General features: G+C 42.9%; 1 protein-coding gene across 5 annotated transcripts in view; it reads right to left on the bottom strand.

The window, feature by feature from the left end:
• Positions 1-20,094, bottom strand: part of ANKS3 (ankyrin repeat and sterile alpha motif domain containing 3) — a 34,068-nt gene that overhangs the window by 7,867 nt on the left and 6,107 nt on the right. For 3 of the 5 annotated variants that reach the window (XM_008569109.1, XM_008569107.1, XM_008569105.1), the window contains exons 2-9: positions 16,997-17,195; positions 16,693-16,814; positions 15,596-15,677; positions 12,909-12,971; positions 7,950-8,085; positions 3,378-3,536; positions 696-833; positions 19-128 (exon numbers count right to left, since the gene is read on the bottom strand). In XM_008569109.1, coding sequence (XP_008567331.1) covers positions 19-128; positions 696-833; positions 3,378-3,536; positions 7,950-8,085; positions 12,909-12,971; positions 15,596-15,677; positions 16,693-16,814; positions 16,997-17,195 — 1,009 coding nt within the window. The remainder of the gene's footprint in view (positions 1-18; positions 129-695; positions 834-3,377; positions 3,537-7,949; positions 8,086-12,908; positions 12,972-15,595; positions 15,678-16,692; positions 16,815-16,996; positions 17,196-20,094) is intronic. The other 2 variants (XM_008569108.1, XM_008569106.1) reach the window with 1 other exon arrangement.

The following is a 20,094-nucleotide window of genomic DNA, read 5'->3' on the forward strand; positions in this document are numbered from 1 at the left end:
AGATCAAGAAAGACTCACGTCATTGCTCTCCAGAGAGGCTTCGCTGCTGAGTCCCTGGGCTCGTGCCAGGCCCTCACTGCTGCTGCTGCTCCTCACAGTCCCAAGGTTGATGCAGAACGCATGCTCCTCTGATAATGTGAGGACGGGTGCCTGACTACAGCCTCACTCATGGTGGCTGCAGAGCCAAGCTGTTTTTGGCCACAGCACTCGTCCCCTCCACAAACACTGTCTCACGCTGACTACCTGTCCCAAACCTTCCCTCTACGCAGACGGGCAGGGCAGTGGTCTTGTTCACTGACAAATGCCACCCACCTAGAGCTGTGCTTGACACACAGGGGGGCCCTTGGTAACTAGCTGCTGGATGAATGCATGAAATTACAATAGACGTTTCCCACCGGGAGGAGTTAGGAAAGCCTCAGAGGGCTTCCAAATCAAGGAGCTAAACTGGTCTGTTTGGAATGGCTGCCCTTAAGATGCACAGGGGATGCTGGACCAGATGCTTCTCCTCACCTGCCCCATCAGTCTTTGGTTCTCCTCACAACAGCCAGGGCCCTCTGTTATCTTTCACTCTCTCACTCCCTATTGGATGGCCTCAGCACAGGGCCACGCCCCAGTGGAATGGGTTTGGGGGGACACACAGGACTCCCAGAATCTAACCGAGCCCCTTGCTGACTGGAGTGGGCGGGCTTACGTACCCCGGCTGCTGCTGCTGCTGCTCTCTACATCCCGGTCGTTGATTGGGGAGGTGACATCCCGGTAGCAGAGGCCCTCCCCTTCCAGGGGGTTCTCATCACTGCTGTTGAAGGTGACATAGCCCCGTGGAGGCACCTGCTCTGTGTACAGAACGGGGCACATAAACCCCCATGAACACAGAAGCAAAGACACCTTACTCATGCCAAATGCCACCACCTCCTCACAGGGCTCTTGGTGTGTGACAAGACCCAGGATTTAGGCAGGCATGAGGAAACTTCCTGGCTATTACCTCATCTATGTGCCAGTGACCTGGCCATAACTGTAGTTTGCAGTTTGCAGGTGAGGAAAGAGGCTCCAAGGGATTTAGGGAGCAGTTAGTGTCCCGCAGCAAGTGCCTGGAGGAGCCAGGGCTGGCACTCAGGCCATGCCCAGGCCCTCTCCCTTACACCTCACCTTGCTTTGTCAAGTGGAAAAGTAGGAAATGGTAAGCTGTGTTTATAGATTCCTGAACTAGATAAAAACTGCACCTTCGGTGTTGCTTTTAGTTGAAAACATCTAATAACCCCCCTACACACACACATGCGCATATGCATTCACATGCCCACATACATACACTTATACACATGCCCACACATGTACACACAGGTGCACACACACGCCCACACATGCACACGTACATACACGTACACACACACATACACCTCCATCTCCTAAGTGCCTTTATGTCCCCTTGACTTTCTTAAACATAGGCATCTAGGGGTGGTCCTCCTCAGGTCAATTAACCCCGACCAAAAAGAGAGCTGGCTGAACAGGAAGGAAAAAGGCCCTGGGCTAAAAATTAACAGCAGTAAAACAAAATTACACAACCCATGAATATATCTGCCTACAAGAACACAAGTAGAAAAGGCAGAACACAAACCAGAGAATTTAATTCCAATTTTGCCCCTGCCCTTTCCCCAAAGAAAGCACATCTCTTTGCATAAAGACTGGCTGGTGGGACTACACAGAACTTTTCTTCTTTATACCTTTCCCTAGTTATGGAGGGTTTTTTTTTTTTTTTTTTTTTTTTAACATCAGGAAATGCTATTTTTATCATTCAAAAACTTTAGATTGTTGGCAAAGAGAATATATGTGCTTATAAAAATTTTAAATTTCATAAGGTAGAAGAAGTAAAAATAATCCCCTGAAATGCCACAACTCAGAGACAACTACCATCATTACTTCTCTGGACACATTAAAAAAAAACTGTACAAATGGCTTCAGCCACACATTATTTTGGTAACTTGAAATAAGGAGAACTCCACTTAAAAAAAGCATTTGTTAGGGCTGGCCTATGGCTCACTAGGGAGAATGTGGTGCTGATAACACCAAGGCCATGGGTTTGGATCCCTATATAGGGATGGCTGCTTAGCTCAATTTGGAGAGCCTGGTGCTGACAACACCAAGTCAAGGGTTAAGATCCCTTTGCCGGTCATCTTTTGGGGGGGGGGGGGAAGCATTTGGTGTACAGCTGTATGGGCTAATTACACCACCACCTCCCATCTGGGGTTAAAACTCCTCCTTCCACCCCCCACCATACCTCAGGGTGGGCCTGGTAGCATGGACTCCTCAGAAGGAATGGACTCTGCCACTCCAAAAGAGACCAGCCCAGCCACGTGTCCCAGAGCTCTGGGCTCACAAGCCCACCAGAAGAGAAATGAGGTGGGGCCCTTATCCAGTGGTAGGAGCTTGCTGGGGGATTCCCCGTGGCCCGGTCAGCCCATTCCTCCCAGGATGGTGGGAGGTGGGTCTGCAGTTCCCACCCCAGCGCCAGGGCTTCTGAAGACGGAAGTCTGAGCAGCTCAGGACTTCTTCCTGGGTTCTTAGGAGGGAATCAAGTTACTCATATACCCTTCAATGAAACATGGTCTCCTCTGACCATGGGTAAGTCAATCTCTTCCAAGGCTGGACTTCAGAGGGATACTTGTCCTGAGACAGCCCTGATCCACCCATCCTGGCAGAATGCCCGCCTTGGCCTGGCCATGGCTGGTGACAGTCATCAAAGGAAGATGTGACTCATTCTTCAGTCTAGTCACTTGGTAAGGCCAGAGCAAAAGAGAGTGAGCACCAAATCCCACTCGCCTACACAACAGTCAGCCCCCAGCACTCCCCAAGAGTAAAATACTCAACACCCAGGGGCTGACCCTTTGAGAATAAACTCAGATCTAGGAGCTGGGAGTCTAGGGTTCTAGCACCACCAAGTGCACCATCTCAGAAGGGTCTGAGCATCGACTCCCTCACCTGAGAAAGGAGGGCAAGAGCATTCACTAAGGTCGTCTGCCCAAGACTGTGGGTGGAGCCAGAGAGTGGGACTTCCACTTCAGTTTTCCCTGCACAGGCTGACCCACCTGTGCGATGAATGAAAGCTGAGCTGAGCTACACTTCTGTGCAGGAGAGAGAGTTCAATTTCTAGTTTTAACCAACGAAAAAGAAAATCAAGGAGATGAACCAAAATCCAAGAGCTAGCTAACAACTACTGAATTTCTATCACAGGAATCAACTTGAGTCTCACCCCTAGAGCACAAAGGCCCTGAGGCCTGAGGCCCGAGGCCCACGTTTCAGGAGACCAAGAGTTGTTCTGCTTTGTCAAGATAGACTTTTGAGATGCGATGTCAAAGGGCCATCAGGAAGCATGGCATGCTCACCGTAGCTGGGCTGCAGGGTCCTGCCTCCGAGTCCCATAGCAGTGATCCTGGCCAGGGCTCGTGGCCCCTCATGGATGCTGAGCCCCTTCTTCCGACAGGGCCTCTGTCTCTGAGGAACAGGGCATGATTCATCCGAAGAGCTCAGATCTTCATATTTTTCTGCATGAGAGACACCAAAATTAAGACAGTCTGTTCAGTGACCAATTTAGTAATCCTTATAGTAAACCGGAAGAAAATAATCACAACTGTTGTTCTTAAATTAAAAAGTGTTTACCAGGACTTCATTCGTGAGAAATGCAATAATGGGCCAGTCCTCTGCTCAAATGGGCCACAAAAAACTCTGCTGTGATGAGGAAGCTTAATTCTTATTCCTCTCTTTGTCTGGGTGTCCAAAATTTTTCATAATAAACCTATATTGTTTATAATCAGAAATTTAGTTCTAAGTTGAAGGGACAAGTAAAATCCATTTCTTTGTAAAAGTATAGTAATATCAGCCACAACTTCTTAAGCAATTTTATACTTTCAACCTAAACAACTTCTTGGGAAGCAAATGCTGTGTTTGCTGTGTTTTACAAAGTATTTCAAATCACCACCCTGTCTCAGCTTTAAGAGCTCAACATGCCCACGGCTTTCACCACTGTACAGCTTTTCATAGTTTTTCATATTGATCAGCCCTCTAAGGCAAAATTCTGGGATTTATTTGTATAAGGCTCTCATTTGATTCTACTTCTAAGAAATGATAAGATCTCATTTTGGAGTTGGTAACCTGGGGTGGGGACACGAGGGAGAGGTCCTTCACCATTTCACTCCATGTGAGCTGGTGTCTGTTACAAAATGATCCTGACCCAGGAAGGGAGCTGGGTGGAGGCTGACCCTGGCAGTGAGTGAGTTACAGAGCTCAGACCCATACGTGGGCCAGTGACCCTGAGTGGGCCACTCTCTCTTTGCCCCATTAAACACTCCCAAACACTCAGGGATCCGCGCGCCAGAAGGAAACTATGGTTCCATCCAAGTAGAAGATGTAGGAAACTGTAAAATAAAAAAAATGTACAAAGGAGGAGGTAGCTGAGGTAAAGACAGCTGCATGAATCTGAACATCCCAACACATCCTCAAAATGGCTCAAAATAGAATAGGCAAAGGTAGACCAGGCAAAAGAAAACAATAAAAGCAGGGGTTACAATCCTGCTATAAAGTAAAACTCAGGCCAAAAAGCATTAAACGTGACACAGAAGAACACCTCTAATATTAAAAGCCATAATTCACAATAAAGCTATAACAAGTTATGAATATCTATCACCAAAAAATGCAGCAATTACCTTTACAAATCAGAAATTATAGTATATGTAGGGAAAACAGAAATACTAATAATAGGTAACTTTGGGGAAAAAGACATAAGGATACAGAGGCCCTAAATAATAGTCAATAAGGTAGATTATAGATATATACTGAATTCTATATCCAGATAATAGAGAATATAACTTCTCAAGCACACATTGAACATTTAAAAATATTGATCCTTAGGTAACAAGTAAGGCATTTGTAAGTTCCATAAAGTAGAATAATTATAAATACTCTCTGATCGGATAAACTAGAATAAAATTGATCATAATAAAATGAGAAATTACTCACAAATCAAAAAGTCCCTTTCACCTAAAAATTAAAAACAAAACAACCCATAAAACTTCTATTAAAAAACTCTTGGATGAAGGGGAAAATATAAGTCAAAATTACAGAATCTTTGAAAAATAATGATAATAAAAGCACTACATACTAGAATCCCTGGGATACATAAAAAGCAATCCTCAACAAAAATTCATAGCCTTAAACATTTATGTCAACAAAAGGGAAAAAATGAAAATGAATGAATTAAATTCCCAACTCAAAAAACTAGAAAAAGAAACACAAAGTAAACAAAAATAAAAGCTGTAATTAATGAAGTAGAGAACTGAAAATCAGCAGCTCTAAATAATAAATCAAAATCCTATGGTTTTTTGTTTTGCTTTTTCACTAAATAGACAAAGCACCATCTAACATAAAAAGAAAAAAGGGAACACAAATACACAAAGTAAGAAACAACAGGAGAAAATAACCCTTGAAACAGAAGAAACTTTTAAAAAGGAGAAAAGTTTATCTTGCAGAGACCCCAGCAAATAAGTCTGAAATTCTATATGAAATGATTTTTAAGGAACATACTTTCTACCAAAATTGACCCCACTAAAAATAGACAGCTTAAGCAGACCAATTTCTTACTTTCTTTTTTTTTTTTTTAAAGATGACCAGTAAGGGGATCTTAACCCTTAGCTTAGTGTTGTCAGCACCACGCTCAGCCAGTGAGCCAACCCGGCCATCCCTATATAGGATCCGAACCCGTGGCCTTGGTGTTATCAGCACCGCACTCTCCCGAGTGAGCCATGGGCCGGCCCAAGCAGACCAATTTCTTACTTTCTTTTTTTTTTTTTAAAGATGACCAGTAAGGGGATCTTAACCCTTAGCTTAGTGTTGTCAGCACCACGCTCAGCCAGTGAGCCAACCCGGCCATCCCTATATAGGATCCGAACCCGTGGCCTTGGTGTTATCAGCACCGCACTCTCCCGAGTGAGCCATGGGCCGGCCCAAGCAGACCAATTTCTATAGAAGAAACAGAAAAACTTTTATCGAAGAACCATCCCACAAAAAAAGACCAGGCCCAGATGTTTTCAAAGGAGAATTCTATCAAATCTTGCTAAGAGCAGGTAGTACCAATGTATTGTTCTAGAGCACAGAAACAGAAGGAAAACGTCTAAGTTCTTTTTATGAAGCAAGTGTAATTTTGATACCCATACCTGATAAAGAGAGAACAAAAATAGGGAATTATAGACCAATATCACTTACAAATGAATATCCATATAAAAATACTAAATAAAAAATAAACAGAATCCAAAAACACATTAAGAAATAATTCAAGTTGGATTTATGCCAGGAATGTAAGGTTGGTTCATTATTAAGCAATTCATTAATACAATATACCATATTAATAGAGCCATGGAGAAAATTCACAACCATCTCCATAGATACAGAAAAAGTCTCCGACAAAATTCAACAGCTATTCCTGTTTAAAAAATAAAAAACACACTAAAGAATACTGGAATTGCATTCTCAATATAATAAAATACCTATACATCTTACTCTTAAATCTAGCCTCTTACTTAATCTGGCATTTCCGCTAAGGTCAGAACCAAGCTAAGGGTGTGTACTACCTCCACGAGGTTTAACACTAAACAAGAGGTATGAGCAACTAAACAGAAGACATCAGAAGCACAATCCGATTCACAATCACAAAGAAGGTAGTGAATCTGTCTCTATTTGCGGATTATATGGTAGTGTATCTGAAAAGTCCTAGAGAATCGATAATAAAAAGAATTCAGTAAGGTAGCAGAATATAAAATTAGTAGACAGAAATCAATTGCTTTCATATACACTGATAATACGCACTTAAAAAATACAATGGTAGAGAAAACTCTATTTACAATAGCAACAAAGATGATTAAATACTTGGGAATAAACTTCAGTTACACATAAAATGTACATGAGGAAAAATTTAAAACCTTCCTGCAAGACCCAAAAGTACACTGGAACAAAAAGATTTCCTCATTCTTGGATAGGACAACTCAACAACACAGCCTTAATTTATAAACTTAACACAATCTCAATAAAATATCAACACTTTTTAAGGAGCTAGACAAGTTGATAATCAAGTTCATGGAGAAAAATAAACAAGCAATAGCTAGGGAAACACTGAAAAAAGAAAGCTATCAAGGGGACTAGCCGTACTCAATAGTAAAACATACTACAAAAAGCCTCTAATCACTGTGGTTTTGGTGCATGAATATAGGAAAACCAATGGGACCAAACGAAGTCCAGGAAAGACCCACATGCAAACGGAACGTTAGTATATAGTAAACATGGCACATCCAGGTCAAAGACGCACTTTTAAATAAATGATGCTAGGACACCATGTAAAAAGATAAAATTGGATCCATACCTCATAGCATACATGAGAATAAAGTCTAAATGCATCAGAGATCTAAATGTAAAAAATGAAACCACACAAGTACTAGAAGAAAACGTATGTGAATTCTTACACAACCGGGGCCTAGGGAAAGACTTTCTATGACTCAAAATCCAGAGGAAATAAAGACTAATTAATTTGACTATGTAAAATTAAAGCATATGGCAACAAACACCACAGGCAAAGTCAAAAAGTAAAAACAGAAGGGACCCCCTCTGTTAAGCCTCCCTCCCCCTCTTCCCTGGGCTCCACACCCCCTGCATGCAGTGTGATTTCAGCCTGGCAGGTACCACACTACACCATAACTGTTGAACTGCCTGTCTCTCCTATTAGTTCAGGGGACCTTGACCTTGACTACACAATGGAGTTGCAGGGGAAGGCAGAGAAGGTCTCCTGTCAGGGATGCCAGGGCCACATCTCAAAGGAGCAGGTAGAGCCAGGGAAGGGAGCCTTCTTTCTCCTGGGTGTCCCTAACACTCAGTCAACCCAGCACTCCATCAGGCAGGTAGATGGACGCAGGTACCTGGGCTCCGGTAGAGGCTCTTGGGCAGAGAGGGCGAATGAGTGTCCATCAAGGCCACTATCTTCATGTGTCCGTACTGCCTGGCCAGCATCCGGGCTGTGACTCCACTGTGGTCTCTCGTGTCCACATTGACACCCTGTGAATGCCCATGAAAGAAGAAAAGTTAGGAGCCTCCCCTTCGAAGTGCCCACACTGCCTGGGCAGCTGGCCCAGGAGGAAAAGAGGAAGTGACCAGTTCTGACCACTAAGTGAGGAAGGGGCGCAGGCTTGCTTGGTTCACAGGCATGAGCTGGCTCCTACTCTTCCTTTTTTTTCCCACTCTTCCTTTTTTTTAAAGATGACTGGTAAGGGGATCTTAACCCTTGACTTGGTATTGTCAGCACCACGCTCTCCCAGGGGAGCCATGGGCCGGCCCCCCACTCTCTTCCTAATGACAAGAATAAGTGGGGCTTCAGGGCCACGTCACAAGGAACAATCATCAAGCCATCTCAAAGCAGCATGCCAGGCTCATGGCCTCACTTGAGTGGAGAGGGGCTGTCATGCTCCCGTGCAGGTGTGCAGGGGACAAAGGGAGACACCAGTGGCCAGGGCGGAAAGCCCAGCCTTCGCCTCCTGCACCCGGGCTGCGTCCTGCTCGCTTCACTTCTCATCACAGAAAACACTGGACATGACGATTCACTAAAGGAGAAGACTTTTAAATCATAATCAGAATGAGAGCACCACCCTCTGCAACAGAATTTGGTCACTTTATCCATAGCTCTAAAATGTATTTATAGTTTTTCAGCACAAGAAGTCCACATCTGTGACCCTATCCGAAGGAAATGACCCTAAATACAGAGAAGCTTTTATACACAAAGATGTTTAGCACAAGAGGTTTGCAATAATGAAAACCTAGACACAACTTAAATGCTCAGGGAGGATGGAGAGGCAGCTATATCACAGCCATAAACGTTGATATTTACAAATAGTTGGTATAATCAAGTTGACAAAAGATCATGATACAAAACTATAGTACCAAAATATCAGACGGTACCCCATAAACATGGTCAATTACAATGTGTCAATTAAAAAACAAAACTATATATACATTACAATTGCAACAAAACAAAAAAGTACACCGAAAACAATACTGGAAGGAAACATGCCTGAAATGTTAACACTCCTTTTAAGCAGTACGATGATGAGGATTTCTCCAATCTTCTTATCTTCTGTGTTTTCTTTTTTTTTTTTTTTTTTCCCTTTCTCCCCTGGTGCTTTCTAAATGTACTTCTGTAAGCATGTTTACTTTTGAAACTGGAAAAGCCCAACAAGTTTTCTATTTTAACAGTTCCGACCATGCAGTCTCAGATGTGATGGTGGGAGGACAAATCAGCAGGAGGAAGTTCTAAGCTTAGACATGTACGGCCCTTTGACCCGACGATTCCACCTCTAGGAATTTAACCTGAAGAAATACACTGAGATTCAGGGTTGTTGCTGCAGCAGTGAACACAGTGAGAATCAGAGAGAACCTAGAGTAGGGGATTCGGGAGCTAAGTGAGAATATACCAAGAAATGGAGCACTGCCCACCGTTTATACCAAGGGTGAGAGTGTTTGCAGTGGCGTGGATAGGCCAGCACAAAATGTCGTTAAGAGGAAAAGAGAAGATTACAATACACTTTGCATAGCATGATTCCATTTTGACTTAATATATATCTAGAAAAAAACTAGGACACTTGCCGGCATGTGAACACGTGTTATTGCCAGATGACGGGATTATGCATGATTTTTGCTTTCTTTTTGCTTCACAGCATTTTCTTTTTTTTGGTAAAACATGCCAATAGGAGTTACTTGCTATTGTTTTATAGCAAGTATATACCACTTGTATAATAAATATTTATGTATGTACTTTTCCTCGCTATTTTGAAAAACTATGGTGAACCTACAGTCTTGGGCCCAGTGCAGAAAGTGATTACCACAACCACACATCTCTCTGGTAAGAAAAAAGTGCATTTTTACAAGAGTCTAATGAGATTTACTTTCTGGAAATCCCCCTACCTTCCAGAGCTTTGGTTAGAAATCAGCTATGAAACCTTTGGCCTTAAAAGGTAATTTCTAGTTTAAGTTTAATAGAAGAAACCCAAAGGCTTCAATCAGATAAAAAAGCATCTTTACTGTAGGGTTTTAACTCACTATCTGTTTTTAAGCCAGGAAGACTTCAACTTCAGATTATACTTAAGAGGGGAAAAAGCAGTAATACCATTGTTTAGTAAGAAATGGGAAGAAAACAGAACCAAGAACGAGAAGGTCCCTGGGGTGAAGGAAGAAAATAGTAGACTCTGCATCTACTTATCTCTTAATTTTTTTTCTATTTTTGTTCCTGTCTTATAACGTACATATTACTAGAGAAGTACATAATCAAAATTCATTTTAACATGAAAATGGGATCAAAAAGTTTAGAAACCCTGGAACAAGATTATTCCAAAAGCACAAATCAACTGGAGAATCAACTCCTTCCTAAAGAGAGGCCCAAACACACTCAAATAATCTTCTCCTGCCTGAGCTCCTGGGGCCTGGCCCCGCTGGGAGGAAGAGGGATAGGCACATGGAAGGCAGCCACAGCCCTTTCCCACCCTGCTGAAGAGGACCGGGTACCTAGCTCTGTGCAGTTCTCCATCTCCAGGAACGGAGCCAGGCTCTGTGGGGGCAGGGTAAGAGATGGGGGTGTCTCCCAACCACCACCCCGCCCCAGTTCCTTGCGGTCTAATGACAACTGAGAAGTAGGAATTCTGTGGGGAGCGGAGGAGCTTCCAGGCAGGGCTGGCCATCAGGCCATCAGGCCACCTGCTGCAAACCCCCCTCTCCCCACACACATACATCAAAGCAATCATCTGGAATTGACCAACATCTTCCATTCCTGAGCTAGAGGAAGAACTCAATGTTCGTTTCCTGAGGATGATAATTGTGAGTGATTATGAAAGAAAAGAGTCTTGTTTTTAGGAAATATATACTAAAGTATTTAGGAGAGAAGAGACATTATGTTCATAACTTACTTTCAAATGGTTGCAAAAAGATTGTATGCATATTATGTACAAATATATAGAGACTGATCAAGAAAATGAGGTGAAATGTTAATGTTTGGGGAATCTCGTGAGGGTACACAAATTCTTTGTACTATTTTTTACCTTTTCTTTGGCTGCAATTATTTCAAAATGTAAAACTTGTCCAAAACAAATCCAGTATAATTTGTTTTCCCTTAATATAAACTGCCTATACATAATCTCAGACCCATCTAGGGGGTAAAGATACCAAATGAGGGTACAATCTGCACAGTAGATAAATGATTTAAAGTCTCTGATTTTCCAATGTTTTCCTTTAAAAAAAAAAAAAAGATGACTGGTAAGGGAATCTTAATCCTTGACTTGGTGTTAGCACCACGCTCTCCCAAGTGAGCTACCAGCCATCCCTATATAGGGATCCAAACCCGTGGCACTGGTGTTATCGGCACTACACTCTCCCAAGTGAGCCACAGGCTGGCCCTATTATGTTTTCCTTTTTAAAAATTATAGGACGGGCCGGCCTGGTGGCGCACTGGATAGTGCGCCACTTGGGAAGCGCGGCGGCGCTCCGCCCGAGGGTTCGGATCCCACATACAGACCGGTTCCCGCACACTGGCTGAGCGAGGCACGGGAGCAGCGCTGAGGGTTGTGATCCCGTTGCCGGTCCCCGGTCCGGTACGGGGGCAACACTGAGGGTTGCGATCCGTTGCCGGACACGAAAAAAGACAAAAGACAAAAAAAAAAAAAAATTAATTTTAATAAATACGGTAAATGCTAAAAATGTAGCTAGGTTATCATGCAAGATTATATAACCAAGACAAACTCAAATTTATAATAAAGACAACTTGCATTCAAAATTAACTCTACCCTTATATTTTATTAAAAGGGCAAACATCATGAATTAACCCAGCTGCTTACTTGAATTACAAAAGTAACATGATTCAATATGAAAATAAGAAACTGTCTACAAATCTCTGACAGTAATAAATTGCAATATACAACGCATACAGGAGTCATACAGAGCAACAAACTCTTGTACAAAACAAAAATATTTTAATACCTTTAAAATCCAAAATTCTCTTTAAAATCATTCATGAAAAAGATTCTCAATAAGAGTATCTGTCTCTTATGACTTACAGTTCTACCTTATTTAAAATCAGACTCTAAACTTAACAGCAGAGGTTAGGCTTTTTCCAGTTCTGGGCTCCTACCCATCTTGACTCTATGATATGTTTTAAGGAAGCCTAGTTCATGTGAGTGGAATTACCTTCAAAGAATAATTACTTGCAGAAAAAGAAAACCAGTGATTAATAGAGACATGAAAAGATGCTCAATCTCACAGGAAATCAGGGACAAGCAAAAATCAACAGGACACAACTCATCTGATTTCATGTACCAAGTGAGGGTGTGGGAACCAAAAAGTATAAAACCTAGCAGGAGGGGTGCAAATTGGGACTACTGCGGAGGAAAGTGAACACTCTCTAGTGAAGATGTGCCCACCCCACACACTAAACATTCTCCTTTAAGGAACACCCCCGATGTCCTAAAGACATTCCCACACGTGCTCAGGAAGATGTGCAAGGAAGGTTAACTGCAGCACTGTTAGGAAGAGCGAAGGGAAACATAACTTAAAGGAAAGGATAAAGCTAATCTATTCACACACTCCATAAACACGGAGCAGTCAGAGTGGGCAAACTTCATCTACACGTAGCAAAACTTTGCTGAATGATACATACAGTCTGATACATTATTTATATAAATCCTTTAAAAAAATTTTTTTCTTTATCAGGTAATAGGAACTAATACATAAATCTTTAAAATATTCAAAACAAGTCTATACACTGCTTAATGATATATAATATGTGATAAAAGTATAAAATCAGGGACAGAAAAGATACACACCAACATCTGGACAATGGTTACCTCTGGAGAAGGAGGAAGGTAGATGGAATCAGAAAGGGGTAGAAAGGAGCCTTCAGTTGTACCCTTTAAAAACAAAAAGCAAGAGCTGAGCAACCAAGGCAGGATGTTAGCACGTGTCAGATATAGGCACTGGACTCATGCGGGATGGCCTCTATAATTTTTTTATGTTTAAAGTACTTCACAATTTAAGATGCATAATTCTTACTGCTATGGGGAGTGTAAATTGGTATAACTTACTCTTTGGATGGCAATTTGGTAACATCCATGTACAGACTCTACCTTTACCCAAAAGTTCTACCTTTAATCTGTGCCATACAGATGTGCTCACATGTGTGTACCCACGCACAGCGCTGGTCATAACAGCAAATCGTTAGCAATGACCTCATTCTATCTGTAGACCACTGTTAAAGAAATTGATTCATTCCTCCAGGGGAATACTATGGCACCATAAAAAGAGAGCTACTCATACACTGAAATAGAACAACCTCCACGATAGTTAAATTTTTTTAAAAAAGGCAAGGTGGGCGCAGCAGTGTGTGCAGCTGGGACAATGCATTATGTACAGGAGTAGATACGCAGAGACCGGCGGCCATGTAGGGCTTGTACAGACACCCATAGAGGGGTGATTGGGAAACTCAGGTACAGGGTGGAAGGCAGGATTACCATGTGCCCTCTGCCTCATCAGCACGTTTACCATGCACATGTTCTGTCCCCAAATTCTTTTTTAGAAAGAGATGCCATGTTAAAATTCCATTTCTCAAAAAGTTCCCAGCAATAAATAAGAATAAAACTATCCAAATTAGGCTAACATTAACTAGAAAATTAGGCTAAAAACATAAACAGACAATTCATAAAAGAAATACAAATGGCCAGAAATATATTTTAAAAATGTCCAACCACACTAATAATTATAAGCTAAAATGAGATGCTTTTCCCTTTCCACTCTTTTCCCCCTAAATTAGCAAAAACTTAAAAGACTGATTAACAGCCAGCACTGGTGAGGACATGAGAAAGTGGGCACCTTTGTATACTCCTGGAAGGAAGGACAACAGAGACAACCTTTTTAGTAGGAATTTGTTATGACCTACTGAGTTTTTCCCCTACTACATCTTTTTTAACAGCCTTATTGAGACGTAATTCATGTACTCTACAATTCACCCATGTGTACAATTCAATGGCTTCTAGTATATTCAGAGTTGTGCAACCATCACCACAATCAATTTTAGAACACTTTCATCACCCTAAAAAGAAACCCAGTGCCCTTTAGCCATCACCCCTCCCCTGTCTCCCCCAGAACTAAATAAATACTCATCTACTTCCTGTCTCTATGGCTTTGCCTATTCTGGACATTTCACATAAATGGAATCACACAGTATGTGCTCCAGTGCGTCTGGCTTCTCTCACTCAGCATAATGTCTCCAAGGTGTGTCCAGGTCATAGCGTGTGTCAGTGCCTCATTCCTTTCTATGGCTGAATACTATTCTGCTGTATAGATATACATTTTGCTTATCAATTCATCGGCAGATAGAAATCTGGATTGTTTCTGATTTTGGCTATTATGAGCAACACTGCTATGGACATTTGTGTACAAGTTTCTATGTGAACATGTATGTTTTCAGTTCTCTTGGGTAAATACCTAGGAGTGGAATTGCTGGGTCTTAAGGTAACTCTATATTTAACTGTTTGAGGAACTGCCAGACTGTTTTCTGAAGAGGCTGCACCATTTTACATTCCAACCAGCAGCATCTGAGGCTTCCAGTTTCTCCACGTCCTCACCAGCACTTGCTATTGTCTGTCTTTTTCATTACACACATCCTACTGGTTTTAATTTGCATCTCCCTGATGCCTAATGTCAAGAACTTTTTCATTTGTATTGTCTTCTTTGAAGAAATGTCTATTCAGATCCTTTGCCCATCTTTTAATTGTCTTTTAATTTAATTGTCTTTTTATTAGGAACTATTACATTTAAAATGTGAGCACCAAGAATCCCTCTTCTAGAAATATACAGAAATAACTGTAAGTGTGCTAAAGCTGTGCATTAGAAGATATTCCCCGGAGCACTGTTTATAATTGCAAAATATTGAAAACCTAAATTTCTATTAATAAGGAACTGATTAGATTAATTATAGCTCAGATTATACATGGAATACTGTACAAGGATGTCTATGGTATATTAAGTGATTTTTTTTTTAACAGTTACAGAATATACATACAATCTCATTTTTGTCCAAAACAAAAAACAATGTGTCTGCAGTTGTCTATAGACGTAACTTTATATGGCAGAGGAAAAGTCTTGGGTATTCTCTTTATCAAACCAAGTGGGTATCTCGGTGAGTAGCAGGGGTGGTTGAAAAGGCAGGAACATCTCTGCCTTCTTACCCTATATAATTTTTCCAAGTGATGAAATTGTAATTGCTACTAAATTTTTAAAATATTTTTTCCATACTTTTCAAATAACAGTATCTTGAAAATTATTACAGGAAAAGGTATCTGTTTTACTCACCACTAATGCCTAAGCACCATTCAACACTTGGCAGCAATAGATATTCAATGGAAAATGTATTGAATAAATGAATGAAGAACAGTTATTTCTGTGTAAAAGAAAATTCTGTTATAGTTTAGACTTCAGTGAAATGATTCCTCATTTGCTGTGACTAAATTAGAATCTAATAAACCAGGTCACTTACGTGATTCAGAAAATACTGCACGATTATCTCATGGCCAGCAGCTGCTGCTTCCATCAGAGGAGTAAATCCATATATTGGCTCCCTGCAAGATGGGGGCCACAGGCAGATGATTAGCAGAGAAGCTCTGCCAGGCAAAAGCTCCCCTGCTGAAGACAAAACCAAGCCAGTGCACGAGTCACTTCATGCTGAGTGTAGAGAGCTCTCTCTCTCTCTCTCACGAGGATTAACGGGGTGAGATAAGAAAACTTGATAGGAACACATCAGCTTCATTGGCTCTTCCAGTGTCTGTCTCTAGCACCAGTCCTCAGTCCTAGAGACAAATCTGTCTCCCTATCTCCCTCCTTCAAGGCTGTCTCCACCTGCAAGTTCCTAAGTCTCCACCTTAATTAATTAATTAATTATGTTATATTAATTAATTTTTTTTTTTTTAAAGATGACCTGTAAGGGGATATTAACCCTTGGCTTGGTGTTGTCAGCACCATGCTCAGCCAGTGAGCAAACCGGCCATCCCTATATAGGATCCGAACCCATGGCCTTGGTGTTATCAGCACCACACTCTCCCAAGTGAGCCACAGGCCGGCCCTTAAATCTCCACCTTAATCATACTCAAAAAACAGCTGTGGATGCTCTGCTGGTGCCCGCCATGTGGAAAGGGGGTTATTACCATGACATGCTCAGACACCACCACTTCTAGCTTATAAAGCTCAGGACTGTTTTCAAAGCATCACTTCACCTGATATATACGAAAGGCAGGAAAGAGAAAGGAATTAGCCTTTAATGCATGTCATTCAAACACCATTCACTCTGTTAGGCTCGTGGCATATGATGAGACATGTCATTCTAATAACTCCATGACAGGGGTGTTGCTATCCCCAGTTTTCAGTAAATGAAACTCTGAGGGCCCAGTGTCACTGGACAGATACATGAAAAATTCCACACCTGGGTGGGACTCTGTCCATTCTACTTCATCCTGGTCCTGAACCTCATGTAGCGAGGCAGGGTGGCCCTGACCTCTGGTTAGCTGCTCTATGGCTGCCCTCCTTAGAGCTAGATGAGGCCCCGCCCTCTCCTCTGGCCACTTAGAATGTGGTCAGCACCTCACGTTGGCATTCGCTCCACTGTCCAGAAGGAACTTCACCATCTGCTGGTGGCCGGCACTGGTGCAGTGAAAGAGGGCAGTCCAGCCCTGAATGTCCTTCATCTCCAGCTCAGCACCTTGCTTCAAGAGAACACAGAAGGCTCATCAGGGCCTCATCTCTGTGCATAGGGCAGCCACCCCTCGGGCCGCCAGGCTGAAAGAATCATACGAGAAACATGCATGCCATAGCCTGCAATGGTTCACGTCTCTGTCAGAGCTGTGGGGAACTCCTCAGGGTTCTGGGCAGAGCCCTCGTAGCTCACCTGGAGGAGAAAGTAGGCGATGCTCTCGTTGCCACAGCTGGAGGCCAGCATCAGTGGAGTCTGCCCTTCCGGGGTCGGCACATTCACACTCACCCCCGCCTCGAGCAGCAGGTGCACGATGGTGTCATGTCCGATGTAGGAGGCGTACATCAGCGCAGTCCAGCCACCGCCGTTCTTCTTATTCAAATCTAACTCCCTCCTACACAAACACAAGATATGCTAGACATGCTCAGCTGTCACACAGGTGGGGCTGACCAGAGCCAGTCACAAGGCTGGGCAAGGCCAGGCAAGACGAGCTGGCAGAAAGCAGAGGTTACCTCCTGCCCTGCATGTCACTGTAGTGGGGACAAAGCAGGCAGGTGATTGCCTTTGGAAAGTTCCTAGCATTTGTCTCCCTTCTAAGCTAGACAGGTGGTACTCAACAAGGGGATGTTTGACAAACTCTGGAGACATCTTTGGCTATCACAACTGGGGAAGGAAGAACTACTGGCATTTAGCAGATGGAGGCCAGAGATGCTGCTAACATCCTGCACTGCACAGGACACTCCCAAAGTGAAGAATGACCTGGCCTGAGCTGTCAATAGAGCTGAGGGCCAGACACCCTGGCATGGAGCCCTGACCACCTATGCCCACTGGCCCAGTGCTGGGTGGAGAGGGACAGTGAGAGAAGAGGCAGGGACTTGGATGACAGGCAAGTCCTGTTGCATCTGGTTTCTCTTTTGTTACCTCATGATACAGAAATGTTCTGGAAAAATCTGTGACAACAGAATCCCATTTTTCTCACTGATTTCTATGAAAATTCTGGAAATGCGTTTTACCATGGGAAAATAAAAATGTGGGCTTCCCAGCCCAGACTTCGGGATTGGGGTATGGAAGTCCCATTTTAAAACAACACCCACTGCCAGGAGCATCTGGCACAGCAGTGTCCCACACCCTTTCCCCTTCCACAATTCTTGCCTCTGGTGGCAGTAACACCTGACAATGACCCACATGGTTTTTGCCCCTCATGAACTTGAAATAGAGCTCCCTACACCCTCATAATGTATGCTATCTGCTTCTGCAAAATTGCTTGCTTAACCTAAGTAACTCCATTTTGCCCCGTCTGACCTGCAGACTACCCCCGCCTTCTGCATGAGAAACCGCTGCCCTTCTCATAGAAACAAAAAACAATTACACAGAAACAGGAGCCATACACAGTGAATTATTACATGAGAACAGGAACCATACACAATGAAAACTTGTATGCTTGATTGCTTGAACGGCTCGTTCTTGGCCTTTGTGACCTGGCTCCCTAGCTTGCTTTGTGCACCTGGAAAAACCCATGTGCCAACAGGATGTAGTTTTTGCCTTTAAAAACCCTACAAGACCAAGGAAGACCGCTCTTCCTTGGTTGCCCCTTGGGAGATGGTCGCTGGCCAGCTGGAGTGAATAAACTGCCCTTTTCTACATGAGTGGTGTGTAAGTGCATTTCTTGTGGGAGGGTGCCTCACAACATTTTGGAGGCCCCAGCGAGATTGTTTCTCTAGGAAGTATATCCCTCCCTGCACTTATCTCCTAGGAGAAAATAGAGAAGCTGTTCCTCCTCTTCTCCCTGGAGGCAGATGGGACACTTTATTCACTCCCCAGGTAGGTGAGATCTCAGTAAGGGATGGTGCACCAATGATTGGACTTATGGGAAGCTGGACGCAGCATTAATTCCCCTATGGGCTCCTGAGACATCGCTGAGCCCAGTGGTGATTTGGATTTGGGACTTGCAAGTCAATAGAAATTATATATTTGGGACTTGCAAGTCAATAGAAATTGTGTATTTGGGACTTGCAAGTCAATAGGAATTGTGTTTCTGTGTTTCTTGTTCGTGTTCGTCTTTGTTGTTGTGATTGTTGTGTCTGTGGATATCTTTGAGTAATTTTGGACATGGCCACTTTGTCTTTCGTGTATTGCCAGTTGTGTATTTTTGTGTGTCATTAACTGTGGTCTTATATTACAAATGGGATAAATTTCTCCAAACAGATCTATGGGACAACCCCCTTACATACAGGTTTGGATTGACATAATCTCTGACAAGCCATCATGATGAAAAAGGTGCCATAAAAAATGTCCCAAGGTGAATGGAAATAGAACACCATCTGTGCTTTTAACTAAGCCTTCTCTTCCAGCTTCTCCAAAGAAGAGCGCCTCCCCTACAGCGCCCACCCCCCGTACTCTCTGACGCCTCTGAAGACCCAAGGTGGCTTTAAAAATTGAAAATAAGCTAAGAGTATTTCCTTTAATAATTTCTTCTCCCTTCACTGGAGAAGATTTAGAAATTTGGGGAAGGCTGATGATAAGTTAAACAGCAGTAGTTCATAACAGCAATGATTTAATCTCTGAATATACAGTAACCAAAGAAAAGAATTTGAAACACTGTTGGACTGCTAGATTAGTCCCAGAATGTCAACCTCATTTTTGATTAATTGGCTTTTGTTACTTTATGTCATGCTGACCTTATTGTTAAACACAGGTCTGTTTGCATTCTTTCCACTCATGGGGAAAACATTACTTTTAAGTTGGTTGAAAGTATTAACTGACAAAACACCTCAGAAAAATGTGAATTAGGCAGTTAAGAAAGCATACGCTGTTCATTACTTTAAAAAATATACAGTCTTGGCCGGCCCGGTGGCGCACTGCTACAGTGCGCTGCTTGGGAGCGCGGCGGCGCTCCCACCGAGGGTTCGGATCCCACATACAGACCGGCCGCTCACTGGCTGAGCGAGGTGCGGGCATGATACCGAGGGTTGCGATCCCGTTGCCGGTCCCGGTCCGGTACGGGCGCGCGACACTGAGGGTTGCGATCCGTTGCCGGTCACGAAAAAAGACAAAAAGGAAAAAAAAAAATACAGTCTTATTAACTCCACAGTGTAACAGTTGTCAGAGTCAACATTTAGGTCTGGCAACTTTGTCAAAAACCAATTGGCCAGAACTATGGGTGTATTTCTGGACTTTCTTTGCCTGTTTCCCATACTCGGAGTGGCACTGCCTCTCCCTGCCATTCCTCCAAACCCCCCTCTTGTTCCCCCACCTGATCTTTCCCTGTGCATACTCGGAGTGGCACTGCCTCT

Source organism: Galeopterus variegatus, unplaced genomic scaffold, assembly GCF_000696425.1.
Source record: "Galeopterus variegatus unplaced genomic scaffold, G_variegatus-3.0.2 Scaffold466, whole genome shotgun sequence".
Classification (NCBI taxonomy): Eukaryota; Metazoa; Chordata; class Mammalia; order Dermoptera; family Cynocephalidae; genus Galeopterus; species Galeopterus variegatus.